Source organism: Falco biarmicus, chromosome 1 (genome assembly GCF_023638135.1).
Source record: "Falco biarmicus isolate bFalBia1 chromosome 1, bFalBia1.pri, whole genome shotgun sequence".
Taxonomy (NCBI): domain Eukaryota; kingdom Metazoa; phylum Chordata; class Aves; order Falconiformes; family Falconidae; genus Falco; species Falco biarmicus.
The window spans coordinates 53,909,889-53,928,562 of NC_079288.1; the positions used below are offsets into that span (position 1 = coordinate 53,909,889).

Below are 18,674 nucleotides of genomic sequence, written 5' to 3' on the forward strand. Positions count from 1 at the left end.
TAAATTCTATTTGATTAGCTTGCAGCTATTTGTACTGTTTTATGTAGAAAATGTCCACTAGTTTAAATTATTTTTTATCAGAGTTCAGGTTTTTCTGTTGAAATATATATATACACGCACACATAGATATGCACATTTATCTTCTTGGATCCAAATTGCAGTGTAAGAATGGTTTTCTGTCTTTATCAGCTTGCCACATTTCATACAGCTGGATGCCTGCCACATCCTGCTGTCCCAGGGTAACACCAACAGAGTGAGTAATAGTCATCTTTTCATTCAGATCTTAAAGCTGTTCTTACTGCTATTAACATTACAGCAAAAATTATCGTAGTTTTTTATGAACTCCGTTGAAAGCATGATGACTTCTACAAGGGCTGTGTAATCTAAACATCCCTCACTTCAGCTTCTCGCTGAGATTGCAGGCTCTGTGTAATCTCCGGTATTTATTGCTTTCCAAATTCCACTCTGTAAGCATCAATATTTTACATTTCAGCCAGTATTGCCAGCAAACTGTAATTTCAGCTTAGAAATGTGTCAGAAGACTTTTTTCAGCTTTTGACACAGCTTACCACCCTTAACTGAATAAACCAGGCCAAAACGTCCAATTCAGCTTCTCTTCGGCAGAGGGATAAAGCAAGACACCTTTGGGTGTGAAATTCATAGTCCATTTCTCAAATGAGTTTCTGCAGCAGTGAGTTCCCATATGGTGAAGTAAAGCATAATGCATATGACCGACAAGTACTGCTTGCCCTGAATTACATTTATATAATACTCCGCTACATAATAAACCTCTATATAGGGATAAATCCTGAGCATGCCTAACAGATAAGCTGGAAAGGAAGAAAAAAAGGGATCCTTTTCCTTTCTCTGCGGTTTAGCCTCTCTGGTATGCATTGCCAGAAATGAGGCAGGGTTCCGATGTAGTGCACGCGTGCTGCTAAGAAGATTAGGTTTGAGGGAAGAGGAAAGGAGTTTAACAGGGTTAATTTGCGTGCCCAGGCAGCCCCACTCTGAGAGCACAGCACCGTCTGTGCCTGGTGCCACTGAGCATTTCCCCTCTGGGCCACCTCTCCGAGTGCTGTCTGCCCTTATACTCTCACACCTTCTTCAAGGGTAAGTGCTACACAGGGTGACATTATTTCTTGCTGCCTAACCACTGGGAATAGCATTGACAGTCCTCCCGTGCAGCCAGCCACCAGCAGACACTCCCTTTCATTTTTTTCTGCTTTTACAGTGATGTTACCTTTGGTGAAGTGTCACATTTGTGGTAGCATCTGTCAAATGGCTGATAAGGCTTGAAATCAGCTTTCTGTTTTGAAGCCATAGCTTTTGTACCATTTACTGCATCGCTTCAGTCCCAGGAGCTTTGCTGTCAGCATTTCTGCTCCAGATCCACTCTTGCAGATGCTCAGGGTGTGTGATGCATCTCATCGGGTGCTCCCAACCACCGAATGCCAACCTGCCCTGGGGAGTACCCACAATGGGACCACACAGCGAAGGGGATAATGCCCACAGGTAGAACTGTTGTACAAGGAAAGACCTGTAGTATGTGCACTTCATAGGTGAGTAAGGTGTAATAGAAGGTAGAAGGAAGAAACTGCGGTATGGGAGATTAGGAGCTAGCAACAGAGCGGGGTGGAAAAGGGGGGGGTGCGGGAAAGTCTGTTCCCACCATTTTCAAATGGCTGCTTAAATACTACAGTGGGGTAATAGTTATAATCTTGAACCTATTCTATCACCTAGCTCCTTTTCCACAGACCCGTATCAGCCTTTTCCCATACCCCACACTGGCTGAGCTGTACAGTGGCAAAACATGGCAATGCAAAGCAGGTCCTCAGCTGTGACAAGGTGCCATACCTTTGACTAAGCTGTCCAGATCTGATCATGTGTGTGAGCGCTCTGCATTGCTTAGCTGCTTCTGACTTGGTAAATAAGGATCTCCATCAGGCAATTCAGACTCTTCTTGTAAATAATGCTAATGAGAGCTGAGTGGGTTAGCTGTAGGCTGCCCTGCTGCTGAATTTAGCCAGTGATAAATATGCATTTGTTTAAAAAAAAACCCAAACGCCAATGTAGAGAGTTGGTGGGGTTTTATTCATGTGCTGGAGATAAAGAGCAGTGAAAGAAGTATCAGGACTATAGAATGTATTTGTTCTTACACAGGTGATGTTACTGCTGCTGTTTTACCTCTGTATCCTACCTTTTCCACAGGGATTCCCAGGTTTGCAGCACTGTAAATTAGTGGATAGGAAGCTTGGGGAGACCCATGGAATTCAATGTTTTTAAGTGTGGGATTTGATACCAGTGGTCCTAATAAAACCTAAGTATGACAAGCTATTCCATGTTGAATCCAAGTTTGTGTCATCAGCTAGCTCTGCACCCCGAAGTGCAGCAGCTACCCAGAGTGAGTTTTATGCTAGCACATCTTTGCCTTTTTCATATCATCATCATAACTGCTTTAGCACTTTTCTCCACTCTATTTTCCCTGTTGATGTTTTTAAAATATAAATATGTACTGTTAAAGTCATGAAGGCTACTTGAGGGAAACTTGATTACAGGGATGTGGAAAGAGCTCAGGGACGTGTATTTGATTTGCGTGAACTGTGGAAGTGAATTTTTTGCCTTGCTTCAACAGGCTGAGCCCATGTCCCCTGGAATGGGTCCTGAATGGGCTAAGCTTTCCTTTCCCTCTGTCTTCCATTCAGGTTTTGAACATGGGCACCCAGCCACACGCTGTGACCAAGGCAGAGATCCCTGACTATGTTCTTTACACCGTAGGAACATGTGTGCTCATTATTGGCTTCATTGGCATCATTGGAAACCTCCTAGTCCTCTACGCATTTTACAGGTACAAAACTTCCTTTTACGGTTAATCTGACTGGCCTTGAGGTTCATGTGTGCCTGTGTGCAGATGTTCTGCATTGGTTCCCTCTTGGATTATATCTCCAAGCAAAGGCTGATGGCAATAAGTAGTGGGGAAAGGCAACCATCCCCCCGCCCCCCCCCCCCCCCCCCCCCATACATCCATGCACAACACTGATAACCTCAGTGTAAATTACTTATGTTTTAAGGAATCAAAGAAAATGAGAAAATAAATACCTTGTTTGAGAAACAATTCCAAATGAAAGTTTAAAGAGGAGTTTAATACTTTTAATGGCAGAAACCTCAGTCTCCCTGTTGCAGGCTTCTTCACTTATTCTCTAGAATGTGCAGAAACACTTGACAAAAACTGATGCTCTTCCCAGCAGCCCAGATGTCCTGGATGGACCAAGAAAGCAATATGCTACATAAGTTCATGCCATCAGTGTATTCCCTGCTTCAGGCAGCTCATAGGATTTCTGTCAGTTTGTATGCTCGCTTGGCTTCTGACAGTGTAATAGACAGCCAAAGCTACTGCAGCTAGAGTATGCAGAAATCTCATGGAAAAAATAAATAGCCTCCTTCTGTCCCACACTCACTGGGATATAAGCTGGATTTTAATATCCTTCTCACTCACTGCTTGCTGTCATCATGCTTACAATGCTAGAAACACTGGTGGGGTTATGAATCAAGCATTAGCTCCCTATTGTTAAATGTTTAAGATGAATAGGTTAGTTTAGTTGTTTTGAATAGCTGGCTTTTAATATGAGAAAGAGGAGAAACTGAATTCCCTGCAACTGTAGATACGATCGTGGTTTTTGAAATGCAGTGCAAGCTCTCCATTTCTCTTGAAATTTGATTTTTAGCTGGTGTAATAAAAGCATTAAATTGCCAAAGTACAAAAACCTTCAGACAGGTGAGCACATGTAAAGGCGTGAACTCTGCACCCTCTCTCACCCAGTTGTTGCAGGCAGTTACAAAACCCAAGATTTTGTTAGAATTGCAACAGCATTAAGATGGCTTTCTCAATTTCTTTTTCATTATTTCTTTATCAGCTTGAGGAAAGAAATTCATGTTAGCTGCAGATACCAGTATTTTAAGGCACATCAGAAAGGCCTCAGTTGTTCAACTTTGTACACTGAAGGAGGCATTTGGGGGAAAAGAAACAATTATTTCTAACTATTGAGAATTACTACATGCAGGTTGCAAGAACAAAGCTATTTATAAAATTCGGCTTCCTCCCTGTGTCTCACAGGGTGTGCAAAGTCACCTCTTTTTGTATTATATGTACCTAACACTGTGAAAAGTCCTGAATTCAAACTCTAGGTATCAAAGGTCTGAACTTCACCATGCAACCAATACAGTGGTTAACACTGAGGTACTACTAGCTGAGTATTACACCTCTCAGTATATCCTTCAAAAATGCCAGTTTTAAGGTAGACTTGGGTGAGCCAAACTCACAAATTAATTTAACTTTCCTGGTGGGACATAGTATTTGATCAGAGCGACAAAGGCATTTTCAACCAAATAACACCAAGTAAAAGCAAGAGGTTCTTTATCATGTTACCAGTATCTTTATTCCTCTTAGCCAGAGCCAAGGGTAATCTTGAATGCCAGCTGAAAGTTTCCGAAGAGGTTGTAACTCCAGATATCCCTAGGAAGTGAGACTACATAAGGTGGTGAGATGCCGTGGAAAAAACCCTAGAAGTGGTGGTTTTTATCTTTGGATTAACTTTGCTTGCGGACTGGCTGCCCCTTTCGCATTCCTTGTTGTGGCATTTAATGTTGCCTGTTCATCTGCAACTGAGAGCTTTTGTTCTCTTATGAGATGTATATGAACAAAGGCATTGTTTTCAAATCTCTGTGCATGCTCTGATTGTGCTGTAGCACTTTGGAAAGGGTCATTTAGTTAGTGGTAATATGGCAACTCCTCAGCTCGGGGCTTTTAAAAATTCCCCAAAAGCAGGTTCTTTGGCTCAATACCCTGCTTCAGATCCTGATCTTGTGCAGTGCAGGACATGCTCAGTGTTACTGTGCTTATAGGGAACTGCTCTTCTGAACAAATCCACGTATTTCAACACAGCTGGAATTCTCCTCCGTTTGAAGAAAAAACAGTCAGTTTTATCCCCCCTGCTATTATCAGTCATTTTGAAATGACTACATCTGTAGCTGGAGTAATTGACTGATGATGAGCAATTGATTGACTGTAAGTAACTATTGATTCCAACCTGGATAACAGTTGTTTATGCTGGTGAGCAAAGTTATAAAGTTAACTGTTCACTTTGTCTATTTTACATCACTTATTTCTCATGTTTTTAAGCAACAAGAAATTGAGGACGCCCCAAAACTACTTCATAATGAATTTGGCTGTGAGCGACTTCCTGATGTCAGCTTCTCAGGCACCCATGTGCTTTGTCAACAGCTTGCACAGAAAGTGGATACTTGGAGAAATAGGTACTTTTCAACATTAATACTTACATCACCAACTCTACACTGTCTGCAACCTATTTTAGGCGTAACAATCTTGGCTTGTGCTGTAGAGACAGCAGCACAAGATTCTTGAGTAACAGCCGCGGTTCTTGACATCATCAGTCAGCTTGATAGCGCATGTTTTGTGTTATAGGTTTGATTCTTTCATCTTACTTATTTTGGAAAGAGAGGAGTCAACATCAACATGTAATCATGTTACCGTTTAGCTTTTAAGGGCAGAGGTTATGGCTGAAGATGGCTAGAGAAGTTTTATTAAGTTCTAAATATTTTTCTTTGTATTAGTTTAAGAGGGAGTTAATATTTTTTAGAAATGTATGTTGATATCCATTAGCATGCTTCTAGGAATCTCACGTATGTTGATAGCCAATAGCATGCTTCTAGGAATGTCACATTTGATTCAGAGATTTAAATAACAATAACCAGTTGAGAGGTCTGCAAATTTAAGTTCTTTCTTTCCAACTGCAAGAAAGATACGGCGATGCATGCTCAAATTGTAGCTGAAATGTAGGTATAGCAAGTTTCTCAGAAGGCTTGATGCTTTGCTTGGTACTGCTCATCACATCATTGGGTGAAAATTTGCACCAAGTAGTGGCTGTGTATTGGTGGAGCAAGCCTGGAGACCATGTATTATTTAGCGGCACAGAAGGGCTGCTCTTTAGTTTGAGGATATTTTTAGTCTTGCCCCAACCCCTTAGGTGCAATCAGTGTAAATTATTCTGCTGCCACAAATGATGGGATTGATTTGGGCTGAGTAAGATGTGGTCCTTAACTGCAGGTTACTAATAAAGGCTTATAAAGTAGAAGTATGCTTTAAGATTAAATTTGATATTTTGACTGCCTCCCATTCCTGGTGGGCTGTTGTCTATAACCACACAGGATGACAATGAGACATCGCAAAAACTGACTCAGGTTTCTGAATCAAATTAGGGGCAGTATAACTCTGCAAGTTTTCATCTCTGCCAAAATGCCTGAATGCAAAGAGGGAAAAAAACTAGTTTCACATAAAAACTGTCAATTTTTTTAAAACTGCTGCTGTGAACTGTAGGAGCCAGAGCTATGTTTTGCAGCTGATCTTTTAGCCATCAAATTTAAACCACTTCTACATTTTAAGCTACATAAAACAAAGTCATTTTTTGAAACACCCATCTGTCATGCTGCAGCCTGTTAAGATCAATATATTGGGCAACAGTCCAGGAAAATGTAATTTTAATTAGATTGGATTTTCTTTGAGGCAGTTTTCCATTGACAAAAGGTTCCCAGTTGCAGCCCGCAGTGGAGTAGGACTTTTTAAATACATAGGTTTGTATTTCACTAGTATTTGTGGTTTTTCTAATAAACATTTAATAACTATGAGATTGTGAGGCTAAGAAAATTCTTCTAATGGGAGAGAAGTCCTCAACTCCTCAACCAGGAAAAAAATAAGAGGTTTATCTTGTCAGTTTCTGAGAAAAAAAATGCATGTGTTTTAAGAAAATCCCTGACATTGCCATTTTCTGCTTCAGGCTGTGATTTGTACGCTTTCTGTGGGGCACTCTTCGGAATAACCTCAATGGTGACTTTATTAGCTATTTCTGTTGACCGCTACCTTGTGATCACTAAACCCCTGCGATCCATACAGTGGACTTCAAAGAAACGCACCATGCAGATCATCGCTCTTGTGTGGCTGTACTCACTTGGATGGAGTGTGGCTCCGCTCTTGGGGTGGAGTATGTTGTCTGCTCTCTATCTTCTTCTAGTGTTCCCTACGTGGTCTGGTTTAGCCTTGCTCGGGGCATAAAAAAAATGGGGTTTTTGGTAAGTTCTCAGGGAAATGCCTAGCCAAACCTGATGGCTTGTCATTGTACTGTATATCTGCACCTACTGCAGTGCAGATACCCTCCTCCCTACCCCCAGGTTATATTCAAGCAGAATAAATTGCAGATGGAGTATTAGGTGTATCTGAGGGTCTGGCAGTCAGGACCTCCTCTCTGCATTCAGACCACATGTATCATATGGCCAGCATAACTCTTTAAGACTACATATACAGTACGGGGTTTGTTTGAAGTGCTCAGTTGTTGGATCAGCAACTGCAGAAGCTTTGGGTGCATGTGCGAATAATGTATTCCATGTATTTCATAGGTTCCTATGTGCCTGAGGGCTTGATGATATCCTGTACATGGGACTATGTAACCTACTCCCCTGCAAACAGAAGTTACACCATGATTTTGTGTTGCTGCGTTTTTTTTATTCCCCTGATAATAATATTCCATTGTTATTTATCTATGTTCCTGGCCATAAGACGTACTGGCAGGTAAGCAATGTAGTGAAATAAGTAAATCTCCTTTTCTTGTATTAGAAGATTTTCTCAATTTCTTTAGCTGCAGAAAAATCTGAATGAAAAATTAATCTGAATTGAAATTGGAGGTAAAGTGGCAGATCATTAACAGCTGTAACTGCAGAAATAATTTTGCCAATGTAAAAACTGGAATGGATGTATATATTTTGTAGTAGGGAAAGAAGTCTCTGGTGGTTCTAATCTTATTGCAGACTGTGATAATTAATACTACATCAGGTAATTTAATAGTTTGGATTATTTGTATTTCAGATTTGCAATATAAGGAACACAGTCCTTGTGCATTCCAGCACAATTTTTGGCCCCAAGGGATGATAAACAGCATGTAGCAATGGGGGCATCATCTGCCTTTGAGCTGCTCCGTAAATATATTATTGTCCTCATATTTTTTGACAGTTTTATTTAAGGCAGGCATCCCAGAAAACCTTGTGGTTCACTCAAGCATCACAACTGCACTTACAATATCTGGCTATGCTTGTTAGGACAATTTTTTTCCAAATTCTTTGTCTATATTTGAAAAAAAGGAAAAAAATCAGCAGGTGTTAGCCCTGTAAAGTAACTTCATTCTGTCAGTTATTTTCTCCTCATGAGCACATGACTTTGGTCTGATCCAACACCAGCTGGAGCTGTGGGTCCTTCTCATTGCTTGCAAGTCATCAGCTCACATGATTTTTCTTTGCATCTGCCTGCAGGCACTTGTTGAATTCATTTGGCTTCACAAAGCTAAATTCCATTTTTACAAGCCTAAAGTGAAGTTCTTACTGAACTCTATGTTTTTGGTCCTGGTTTTTACTATGCTTTGGTTATGCATATTTGGTACCAAGCGAAGGAGCAAATAATGCATGCTTATAACAATGGTGTCCTGCACACCTGTGAAGCACAGTGGCCGCAAGATTTTTTTTATGCCTTTTGCTCTCTAATACAGTAAATTCACTTCACAAGTGTGTTCACAGTGCACCAGGAAGGAGTTTGTTATCCTGCTGGCTGGTAATTACTGTCTTCAGCCTGAAATATATCTTCATGTAACAATGCTGATATGCATAAGTTGTTATTTCTATGCCAAATTATATAAAACCATTTTTTTTTAAATAAAAAATGTTCACCTGATGTGAGAAGACAATTTGGTGGGACATTTTTTTGGTAAAAGTATTAGGACTGCCTGTTGTACTCCCCCCCCTGAAAATACTAACATTCTAGTGAATAAATGTGCAAGTAAGTAAAAATGCCCCCATAAACATTTGGGGTCATGTTCCTCAGAGAATTCCAGCTCACGTTACCTCATCAGCTGGGATTTCTGCAAGCTGTTCCTCCCTTGGAAAGCAAGAGCCGTAAGATTTGATTTTTGCTTGCAGCTGTGCCTCTGTTCGCTCCACCTCTGAAAGCAATGAAGGGCAAGGGGTACCATTTTCTTCACCTTTCCAACACGAAACCTTCCTTGTGTTAGGATAAGGGTATGATATTCCCGTCCTCTAGTCCCAGGGGTTCTGGCTCAGTCCCACAGGTAAACAAAGCTCAGACAGAATGCCTGGGACCATTTTATTTCATTAATTACCTTCTAGAGTTTTAAATATCAGAAAACAAAAAAAGCATTAGAGCAAGGAAAGTTTAAATCCGCTTCATTTTGCGTATTGCTGAGAACATATTAGAGATAGTGCACCTCACTTTTTCTCCCTCCTGCTGACATATCTGCATTTTCCCCCCCTCTTAGAGATGTTCAAAGGCTGGGGTCCTGCAGCCAGAAATCCTACCTTTCTCAGTCCATGAAGAATGAATGGAAACTGGCAAAAATTGCTTTTGTGGTCATCATTGTGTTTGTCTTGTCCTGGTCTCCATATGCTTGTGTCACCTTGATTGCCTGGGCGGGGTAAGTGGACATGTAATCAAAAGAGCATGTATTATTCTAAAATGTAAATATGATTCGTACTGTCACCCACAAGAAGCAGATCTCCCTTTTGAAAGGGTTTTTAGTAGTTATTACGTTGGAGGTGATACTGCATTCTTCGCTATGTCCTTGTGGATAAAGCCAGAAAAGGGACTATTTGTCTATGTATTTTAAAACTATTATAATTTTCTACCTGCATTTTTGGTACACATTGTTTTCTCTCCCCCATGATACTTTCTTTGTATGAATTGGAGGAGTTTACCTCTTCTCTCCTGATACCTGTTCTTTCAAGAAGCTTACTCCGTACACTGCTGCCTCTGACAGAAGGCAGAAAAGAGTTTATATTCCCTCATATTCACCCTGAACTTCCATCTTTCTCCAACTGCTTTCCACTTCAAAGGGACCTGTTGTCTTCTCAGTGCATGTTCTTGATTTCAAGGTCGGTTTGGATGGGGCTTTGAGCAACCTCATCTAATGAAAGATGTCTGTCCCCACAGCAGAGAGGTTGGATGGTCTTTAAGGGTTGCTTCCAACCCAAACCATTCTGTTATTCTGTATTAATTGTGGTTATCCTGCACTGACATTGATCACATGTGATTGACTCTGGGAGCTTAATGACAAGAGGAGAATATTGGTTTCAAACCGCTTCCAGTCCTCTCTTCCTTCTGCAGCGTTTGCAGCTGAGTCACTGACACCCATTACTGTGCAGCGTGGAATTTTAGGTTTGATGCTGTTTTCTTTTCCGTTGACATTCCCTTTTCCCAGATGGTCACAACAGGGGTTGTTTTGGTGGTGTTTTGTTTTTGGTTTGTTGGGGTTTTTTTGCCTAGTGTAGAAACAGGGAAGGTGGTTCTTTGTGTTCCTGGTCATCCTTAAATAGATAACTAATTATTTGCATGCCCTTCATCTCCAAATGATTGAAACCAAGTACATACTATCAAATGCAAGCCTTTCGTCTGAGCAAAGAATGAATTTGAATGAATTAACATTTCAGGGGTATTTCTTATAAAGCGATCACAGCACAAAACCAGTTGAAAAGAGTATTATGTTTTAGCAATTTAATATTAATCCATGGCATAGCTGTGTGTGATATTTTTGCTTTGTTTTAGTCGAGGCGACACCCTAACACCATATTCCAAATCTGTGCCAGCAGTTATTGCAAAAGCTTCTGCAATCTACAACCCCATCATATATGCAATAATTCACCCAAGATACAGGTACAGTAAACATATAGGTATGTGTATAACTGTACATGCAAATGTGTTTCTTTACAATGAATGAACTACCCTCATTCCCTCAGCCTCACCCCATGCAGTCGGTGCTCCTGCCCTGGCCACCCCATGATGGGATCTGGGTGGTCAGACCCTGCGCCACGTCCACCCGGTACAGGGCATCCCAGACTGGACATGGAGCCCAGGGGTGGCCAACAGAGAACAGTCCCTCCCTTCACCTTTCTTCACCCTCACAACCCTTTGCCCTTTTATTTCCTTCTCAAGTGTCTTGCAGCCAGTGAATGAGTTTGAGCTGAAAGGTATGAATTCTGCTTTTCATCCAGGCCCTCTGACTGCAGTAAAGTAAGGGATGGAGAGTATAAAGATAACTTGTTCCTACAGAGTAGATAATTAGAAAGGTAACAATGTATTGTAAAAAAAGATTTCCATACCTTTCCGATGGGAAACCTACAAGATTAGGGGAATGTAAGACACTCCTCCAAAGAATCAGAAACCTTTCCCTTTGCACAAGAATGTCCTTTATAATCTCCTTTAACAACTTCTCTAGAATATCCCAGTTGCCCTCTAGAGACCAGCTCAGCCTTTCCCAACATGTAGGGAAAGCATGAGAAGGAACCACCTTGTGTTTCAGAAAGGTCACCTGCTCTTAAGGCATGCGTAGTACTGACACATGAAGAATTACTGTGTCTTCAGCTGTGTGGTCCTAAAAGGAGTTACAAAATGCTTTTACAAGGGAATAAGCTGGCATGGTGTTCTGCTGAATGGTTTCAAGCAAGGACAAGCTTACCTTGCACATCCCAGATGCTATGCAAGCTAAAACTTTTCTGAAGTCAACATTTCATTTAGAAATGTCCTCCCAGCTTCACCTGAGAAATGTGTTCAAGTGCTGGCAAAGTCAGTCACTTCTGTTAAAACTTCTGAAATATTTGGTTTCTAAAAATCCAGCAAAAATATTTGTGTGTGTGTGTGTGGCTTTCTGAGATATTTTTTGTTTGTTTGATGTAAGGAAAGGGATACAACTCCGCTGTGTTCTCAGCTCTATCTCCAGCATTATGTAGGCTCCTAAATATTTTTTTTCTCACCTTTATGACTCACAGCAGTATACTTAGAAGAAGCTATAGCTGACACAGAAGATACAGCTCAAAGCTTGCAATTTCCTCCCATAGCTGTATGTAATGTGTTTCTTAAACACTGGTGGTAAAAAAAAGACTTTACTCTATAAAAGGAGAAATGCTTGTAACAGAGCTGCTATTCAGCATATCTTTAGATTTTTCTGCAAGTCTTTCAAAGTGTATCTACCACAAAGGGATGCTGCATCAAAAGTTCCGACAAAACGGCAATGCTGTGGTGATAAATGTATAAGTGCCACTAGATGGCAGGGTTAGTCGTTGGTATGAGGTTTGTCTCGCCCAAGAAGGGGAAAAGCTGCTAACTTATATTGCCTGAAGAATAGGATCTGGGAGCTGGAAGTTGAATTCATTTTTTTTGAATGTCTGATGAACAGTCGTGTGGTGGTTTAAAGTCGTAAGGCCAGTGGCAATACACCCAGAAATGGTGAAAATACGTATTTTGTTTGAATATGTCTGCTATTGTAATTAACACCATCTCGCATCCTCCAAAAACCTCAGTCCATCTTATTCTTTGAAGATTGTGGAGCATTTTGGTTTAGAACAGGGCAATGACTAATCTCTGAGAGCTTGTGGAAGTTGAATGACAAATTTTGCATGTCTGGCTGATGCATTATGAACCTGTTATTTTTTTCTGATCCAAAGGTATTATGTTTGGTGATTCCTTACAGTAATTTTGCAAGGTCAAGTGAGTGTTTTCAAAGCAGCTACTATACATCCAACTGCTTCAATTAGTCTTTTTCCTATCAGCCTTGGCTTTTATAAGTAAGACTTTATTAAGAAAAAGGCTGAAGTCTGAAACAGGATTTCAGACACACTCTTAACAAGTGTTTTGTTTCATTTTTTCCTGCTTCCTAATTTATATTTCTAGACGTATCAACAAGAGAAGTGTTTATGGAGTTGTTGTGAAGGCATTTCATAGACTTAGGAGTCATCCAGTCAGGAAAAGAAGTAACATTGGGTGCCCCGTGATGACTCAAGCATGTGGTTTTAAAAGTGAAAAAGCAGCTACAGTACACCAAGAAATCAGCTGGTGAAAATATGTTGGCAGGAGCAATTTTGTTTGAACAGTGAATAATGAATATGTATGTAAAGATCAATGTTGCTGTATAATTTCCAAATCTTCTAATAATTCGCATTATGCCTTGAAAGTAATTTATCCAATGATGGATAAATGGGTCAGTCTGCTCAGGTCCAAGACTTAAGGGTTTGGGCAGGGGTTAAATTGCAATTTTCCATTGGAACTACTGAACTAAGTTAACTTTCTAGGAAAGGGCATCTAGACATCAGGACCTAAAATGTTCAGATATGGCTCAAACCAATGGCATGCCACTACCAAAGCAAGATACTTTTTGGCATAGAATTGCTGTCCCTGCATCATAACACCCCAACAGATCGAATAAGTCTTTTTGTGGGGTTTCTTTTCCTTAAGCAATCAAAAAAGTACATTGCAATGAATGTAACTGAAAATACGACAGTGATCTTTATGATAGTACTCAGTTAAGAACTGGTCTAAGAAGTTACCTGCTATACTACCCCCGACAAACCCGCTCCCCACCAGCACACAGGAGAAAAACACTTCTTTCCCTGACAGGTATCACTGGAAGTAACAAATGTAGGTAAGGAAATGTATGCAAAGTTTTAATTCACAAAATGCTCTTTTGTGGGGGAAGACAGTTTTCACTCCTTTAACAACCTGTATGTGAGAGAACATCGCTTGGCTGTGTTAGTTATTGCAGAAAATTCCTTACCTTTTGGAATTTTTAGGGTTTTTAATCATTTGTTCATAGCAAATGGAAATTCTGCATCTCCATGTTTCCAACTTGCTCCCAAGAGAAACACACTTATACAAAATGACTTATTCAAAATTGTTCCATCATAAATAACTGAATAATCATAAATAATTTTGAACTGCAGTATTTTATCAAAGAATTGTTTGCAATTACTACATATTTGACTTTAGGTGAATTTTATTTCAGTGGCTTATAAAAATATCATTAAATAAGTGCTTTAGTTTGTACCTATTATGTATTTCACACGTACAGTATTAAAACTCCTTTCAAAATCTGTACTGTCATCCCAGCCAACAAAATGTCCTTCAACAGTGCTCCCAAATGTTAGTAAAATTAAAACTCTGGTCCCTCAAGACATCAAAAATGTTCTTATGTTGTCCTTGAAAATATATTTCCCGAAATTCCAGCATGAGGAGGTCTCTGCATGAAATCCCAATTAATAAATGGGATGGTATGTTTTACACCAACTTGAAGTTATTGATTAGTTTCCAGCCCCAGGTAGACTGTGGCAGACATAAAAAGCTACATCTATGTCGGAGGGAAGTGGTTTAGCCTTCTCAGCTGGGGAAAAAAGCTGGCCGATGCTTTTTCAGCACCAGCCTGAGGTCTTCAACATGAAAATTAACTTATGGGGGCTTGGCATTTTCTTATGTCCTGTAAACCCTTGCTGATTCTCAAAACTTTTTATTTCCTGCACCACATTAGCTCTTTTTTTTTTTCTTTTTTTTTTTATCCGGCACCATATGGGCAGACTCCTGCACCTCCAAGCAGCTTGGTGGGGGTCTGCCAGCTCACTGGCAGGGGTCTTGGCAGAATCAGGAATGATGGTGCAGGTAGAAAGCTTTCTTCAGTACTTGTCTCCACTGTAGGCACAGAGTTGCTGTTCAGTTGCCTTTGAAGTTAGAGAGCAAAGACACACAGAAGTCTGGTATACTGAGAGTGCTGATGATGCTACATATTGGGGTGTGGTGGTGGCAGTAGTTTATTTTGTTGGTGGTTTTTTTTTGTTGGTTTTTGTTTGTTTGCTTGCTTTTTTAATTGACAAACCAGTAATCTCATCTTGTGATCCCAGAATTAGGTCTCTGAGGCTATAACACGTGTGATCATTCATGAGAATAGAAATGATAACTTAAAATGTACTAGTTATTCAACAAACCTGCTATCTATAGAAGCAAAGATTTTACAATATACACCTACTTGACTTGCATCTCAGTGTAAAGTCAATATAGCAACATCTGTCACTGATCCATAAATCCTGTGTATCAGTTGTTTTCCATATGCCTCCTTGCTGCCTCACTTCTTGACTTGTTCACTTGGGTTTGTGCCATTATTAGCTTTGTCTGTTGGGCTGAAATAATGGAATGGGAGGCACTGGGGAGGTGTTATACCAAATGCAGTGCTCTGGCTAGCATTGTCCTGCCAGCTCTCGGTGACAGCAAGGAGCAAGGCCAGCTGGCATTGTGCAGGGGAGGCTCTTGGGCTCTCCTGCTCCATGCAGGGCCAGGCCTGGAGCCAGGAGAAGAACACTCATACAGCCATGACTGAGATTATTATTTGACAAATAAGGCAGGTTTTAATTTCTTTGGGACCTTCTCCTCTATGCTTGTGCAGAGTATTAATTCCTGATAGGAATTTACAGGAGCTGCCGTGATACAAATAAATAACAATATCTGATTCTTCTGGCCTTCTCCCCCTCCCTTTTTCTTCCCTTGTCCTGTGCCTTTGCACAGTGAAGACCTTCATACCTGCTAACCTGAAAGTTTTTTGGGGTTAACATTTTAATTAAATCAGAAACAAATCATGGTCTTCAAGATATTTTCATTTCTTACTACTTATCCATGCAGCTCTTCCATATGTGTTTTGACGCAAGGCCCAGAAGCCACCTGCTATTTTCCTTTCAGCCTGTTGAGTAGTTTCCTCTAGATATACCATGCTGTTTCCATGAGACGACCTCAATCAAAACAGAAGCCATGCTGAAGTTATGGAAAGAGACAGTACTTTCACATGACTTTCAAAGCTGCATCTTCAACGTGCCGTTTATTTTTTCTCTTCTCCTGTTTTCCTTCAGAAAAACCATCCACAATGCTGTTCCCTGCTTGAGGTTCCTAATACGAATATCGAAGAATGACCTCCTGAGAGGCTCCATAAATGAGTCATCATTCAGGACCTCTCTCTCCAGCCATCAGTCTCTTGCTGGCAGGACCAAGAGCACTTGTGTTTCGTCAGTTTCCACTGGAGAAGCTGTAAGTCTTTTCTTGTTTCTGTGAAGGAAAGGGAGTATAACGTTTCTCAAACTCCCAAAATAACCAGCTCTATAAATACGTATTCAGAATTAGAGAATGGAAAACGGTGGGGGGTAACTACATTTTCGGGGTCATGTGAGGTCATTTCTGCAGCTTTTTGGGAAGTTTGTGCATGATTTCTCATCTCAAAAATTATCCAGGCCAGCATATCTGCATGGTTCAGATGCTTACTGGGACTATGGCTGTTCAGGTTGTCTAATATGAATAAAAAAGAGCTATTGTCAGGCGTTCCCTATGTCACCAACCACTTCCCATAATCCAGTATCTGAGTGGTCTATCCAAAAGCTTTCTTATTATTTTAAAGGAAGTCTATTTTCTGGAGGATAGGAAACTTTGATTTCCATCCCCTCCCCCCCTTCCAACGCCCCCCCCCCCCCCCCCCCCCCCCGCCCTGGATTTTAATCATGAGGAGTTGGAAGAGTCCTGCACCTGGAGCGAGGTGGGGTGTTTTGTAAGCAGCACACCCCAAGTCTCAGTAAGGCTGGTGACCGAGGGACTTAGAAATAAAAGGATCCTTTGAGATTCTTCACAGCCATTCTCAGCCCGACCCTGCCTGCCTCTCTGCGTCACAGGAGGCTGGCCTTGTGTGCAGAGGTGCTGGGAAGGGGGCTCCTGGGGAGGACTGGCAGCTGTGGGCCTGGGCTGCCCCGCATTCAGCTCAGCCGTAAGAAACCTCCCTGAACGATGGCTGCCGTCGGTAACCTTTCACGAGGCTCTAAATCACTGTGAGGGCTGAGCAGCAGACCCTGGGCTGTCCCCACGAGGCAGGTGGCAGTGGGCGGGCAAGGCCGGAGCTGGGCTGTCCTGTGTGGTCACCTGCAGGCTGGCCCTTCCCGGGTGGCTTGGGAAGGCTGGAAGTCCTTCATTTGGGAACGGACTTAGGACCACCAGGAAAACCAGCACGAACAGTGCACCGCTCTCGAACAAGTTAATTTTGCACTGCATTTTCTGCTGGAGCATGGAAGTCGCTCCTTTCAGGCAGCAGCACCAGGGAGATTTCTGAATTCTTTTGTGGCTGACAGACAGTAAAGCAAACACACCTGAACGAAAAATGTACTGTACTCCGGGAAACCAGGTGTCCTAGACGCTGCCAGCGCTGTGCCCAGGGTGCTGGCAAGAAATTCAGGCCTTTGGGCTGTGAAATCAAAAAATAAAACAGAAAACCCACTTTAAGTGCCTGAACCCTAATGAAGCAAACTCTATCCCATTACAAAAGACAGTTTCCTTTGCGGTCCGTGCTGCTGCGTCTCTCGCACATGAACCATACGGCTGCATCAGGCAGAGTTATGATTAAAATGACTAATTGCACTTTACTGGGTAGCCTCAGCCATACGGCTGGTGACGTAGTGAGCTGTTGGGAGACAAGGATCCTCTTCCACTTTATCATTGTATATTATGTATCACAGCAGCATTCCTGGCCATCACTGAACAGCCTACAGGTTACTGTATTAAAGATGGGTAATAATGATGATACTTAAGTATCATGAAATCTCTTAAATGGGGCGTGTTTTCTCATTCAAAATTAGAAGGTCTTGAAATACCATGCAATGGACAAGCTGCTTCTCAGGAGAGGCCTTGTCCAGAATTGACAAGCTTTTTCAATAATGTTTCATAAAATATATCTGCCATAAAATTTATTTTAAATTAAACCAGTACATAGAAGAGTGAAAGGCCTCTCTTAGTCTGGGCAAAGCCTTTTTTAGCATTCTGTTGTTCAGGTTTGAGCCCAAGGGAGTTTTGAAGTGTGTGATGGGACTCTTGTGGAGTGTGATTGACTACTGTACCACACCTCACAGCACAAGAATCCCCAAATTTGCTCGCCTTGGTTCTCATAGTCTTCAGGGCATGGGGAGCACTTTCACGTTTATCTGGTTGTTGCTATAACAGGGCAAAAGACCTTAATGAGACAGAAAAAAAAGTGACTCACTTTGTATAGGCTATGAAATTTAGCGTTTGTCTTGGCTCTTGAAAACATAAACAAATGCATAATATTTCTGTGGCAACGTAAATAAGAATGAGATAATCTATCCTACTGATTTAATTCCATTCACAGACCACTGACGACACAATGATGCATGAAAGTATCAACTGTGATGATTTCATAAACCACAAATTACCCAGATTATCCTTGCAATACGAGGTTAGTATATGCAACATGCAAATATTCTATCATTAAAAAAAAAAAAAGAGTATATTTATATTTTGTTTGGGATTGTTTAACAGCTTGAGCAAAGAGAGCACCCACACACATCTGTATCCCCCTTGAGATCATGGGGACTACTTGGCTGCTTACACTTGTGCTTCATTCTCTCATTGTAGATAGCATGTGTAGCGATGTGGAAATGTGTTGACATAGTTTAAAACATGGAGGATCTTCATTTACTTATTTCCAACCTGTTTTGCCCCTTTTACCTTTTAATTTTCCTTGGATTGAAGTTTATTCCTAAATTTTCTCCCCATTAATCCTTTGTCTGATGCCAAATGAGGTAATTTCAGTTGGATCACCCATCCCGATTCAAGAAGCTTTCAGTTCTTCACTGTTGGTCACTACTTGGTTTTAGTTCATTGGGGTTAGAAGGTTATTGTGCACATTTGGTTGGGGTTGCTGTTTAAAGAGATGGGATAACGTGGTTAAGAGGCTTCAGCCTTTGGCACA

General features: G+C 41.1%; 1 protein-coding gene across 17 annotated transcripts in view; it reads left to right on the forward strand.

The window, feature by feature from the left end:
- Positions 1 to 18,674, forward strand: part of LOC130150074 (melanopsin-like) — a 49,941-nt gene that overhangs the window by 21,246 nt on the left and 10,021 nt on the right. For 14 of the 17 annotated variants that reach the window (XR_008822113.1, XR_008822114.1, XR_008822116.1 and 11 more), the window contains 8 exons: positions 2,706 to 2,848; positions 5,180 to 5,313; positions 6,852 to 7,055; positions 7,468 to 7,639; positions 9,390 to 9,545; positions 10,673 to 10,780; positions 15,784 to 15,958; positions 18,072 to 18,158. Coding sequence is in view for 13 of the 17 variants with exons in the window: in XM_056340681.1 (XP_056196656.1) it covers positions 2,706 to 2,848; positions 5,180 to 5,313; positions 6,852 to 7,055; positions 7,468 to 7,639; positions 9,390 to 9,545; positions 10,673 to 10,780; positions 15,784 to 15,958; positions 18,072 to 18,158 (1,179 nt within the window). In the remaining 4 variants the exon portion in view is untranslated. Of the gene's footprint in view, positions 1 to 745; positions 2,405 to 2,705; positions 2,849 to 4,902; positions 5,066 to 5,179; positions 5,314 to 6,851; positions 7,056 to 7,467; positions 7,640 to 9,389; positions 9,546 to 10,672; positions 10,781 to 15,783; positions 15,959 to 18,071; positions 18,159 to 18,674 lie in introns of those variants that run through there. The other 3 variants (XM_056340654.1, XM_056340752.1, XM_056340663.1) reach the window with 3 other exon arrangements.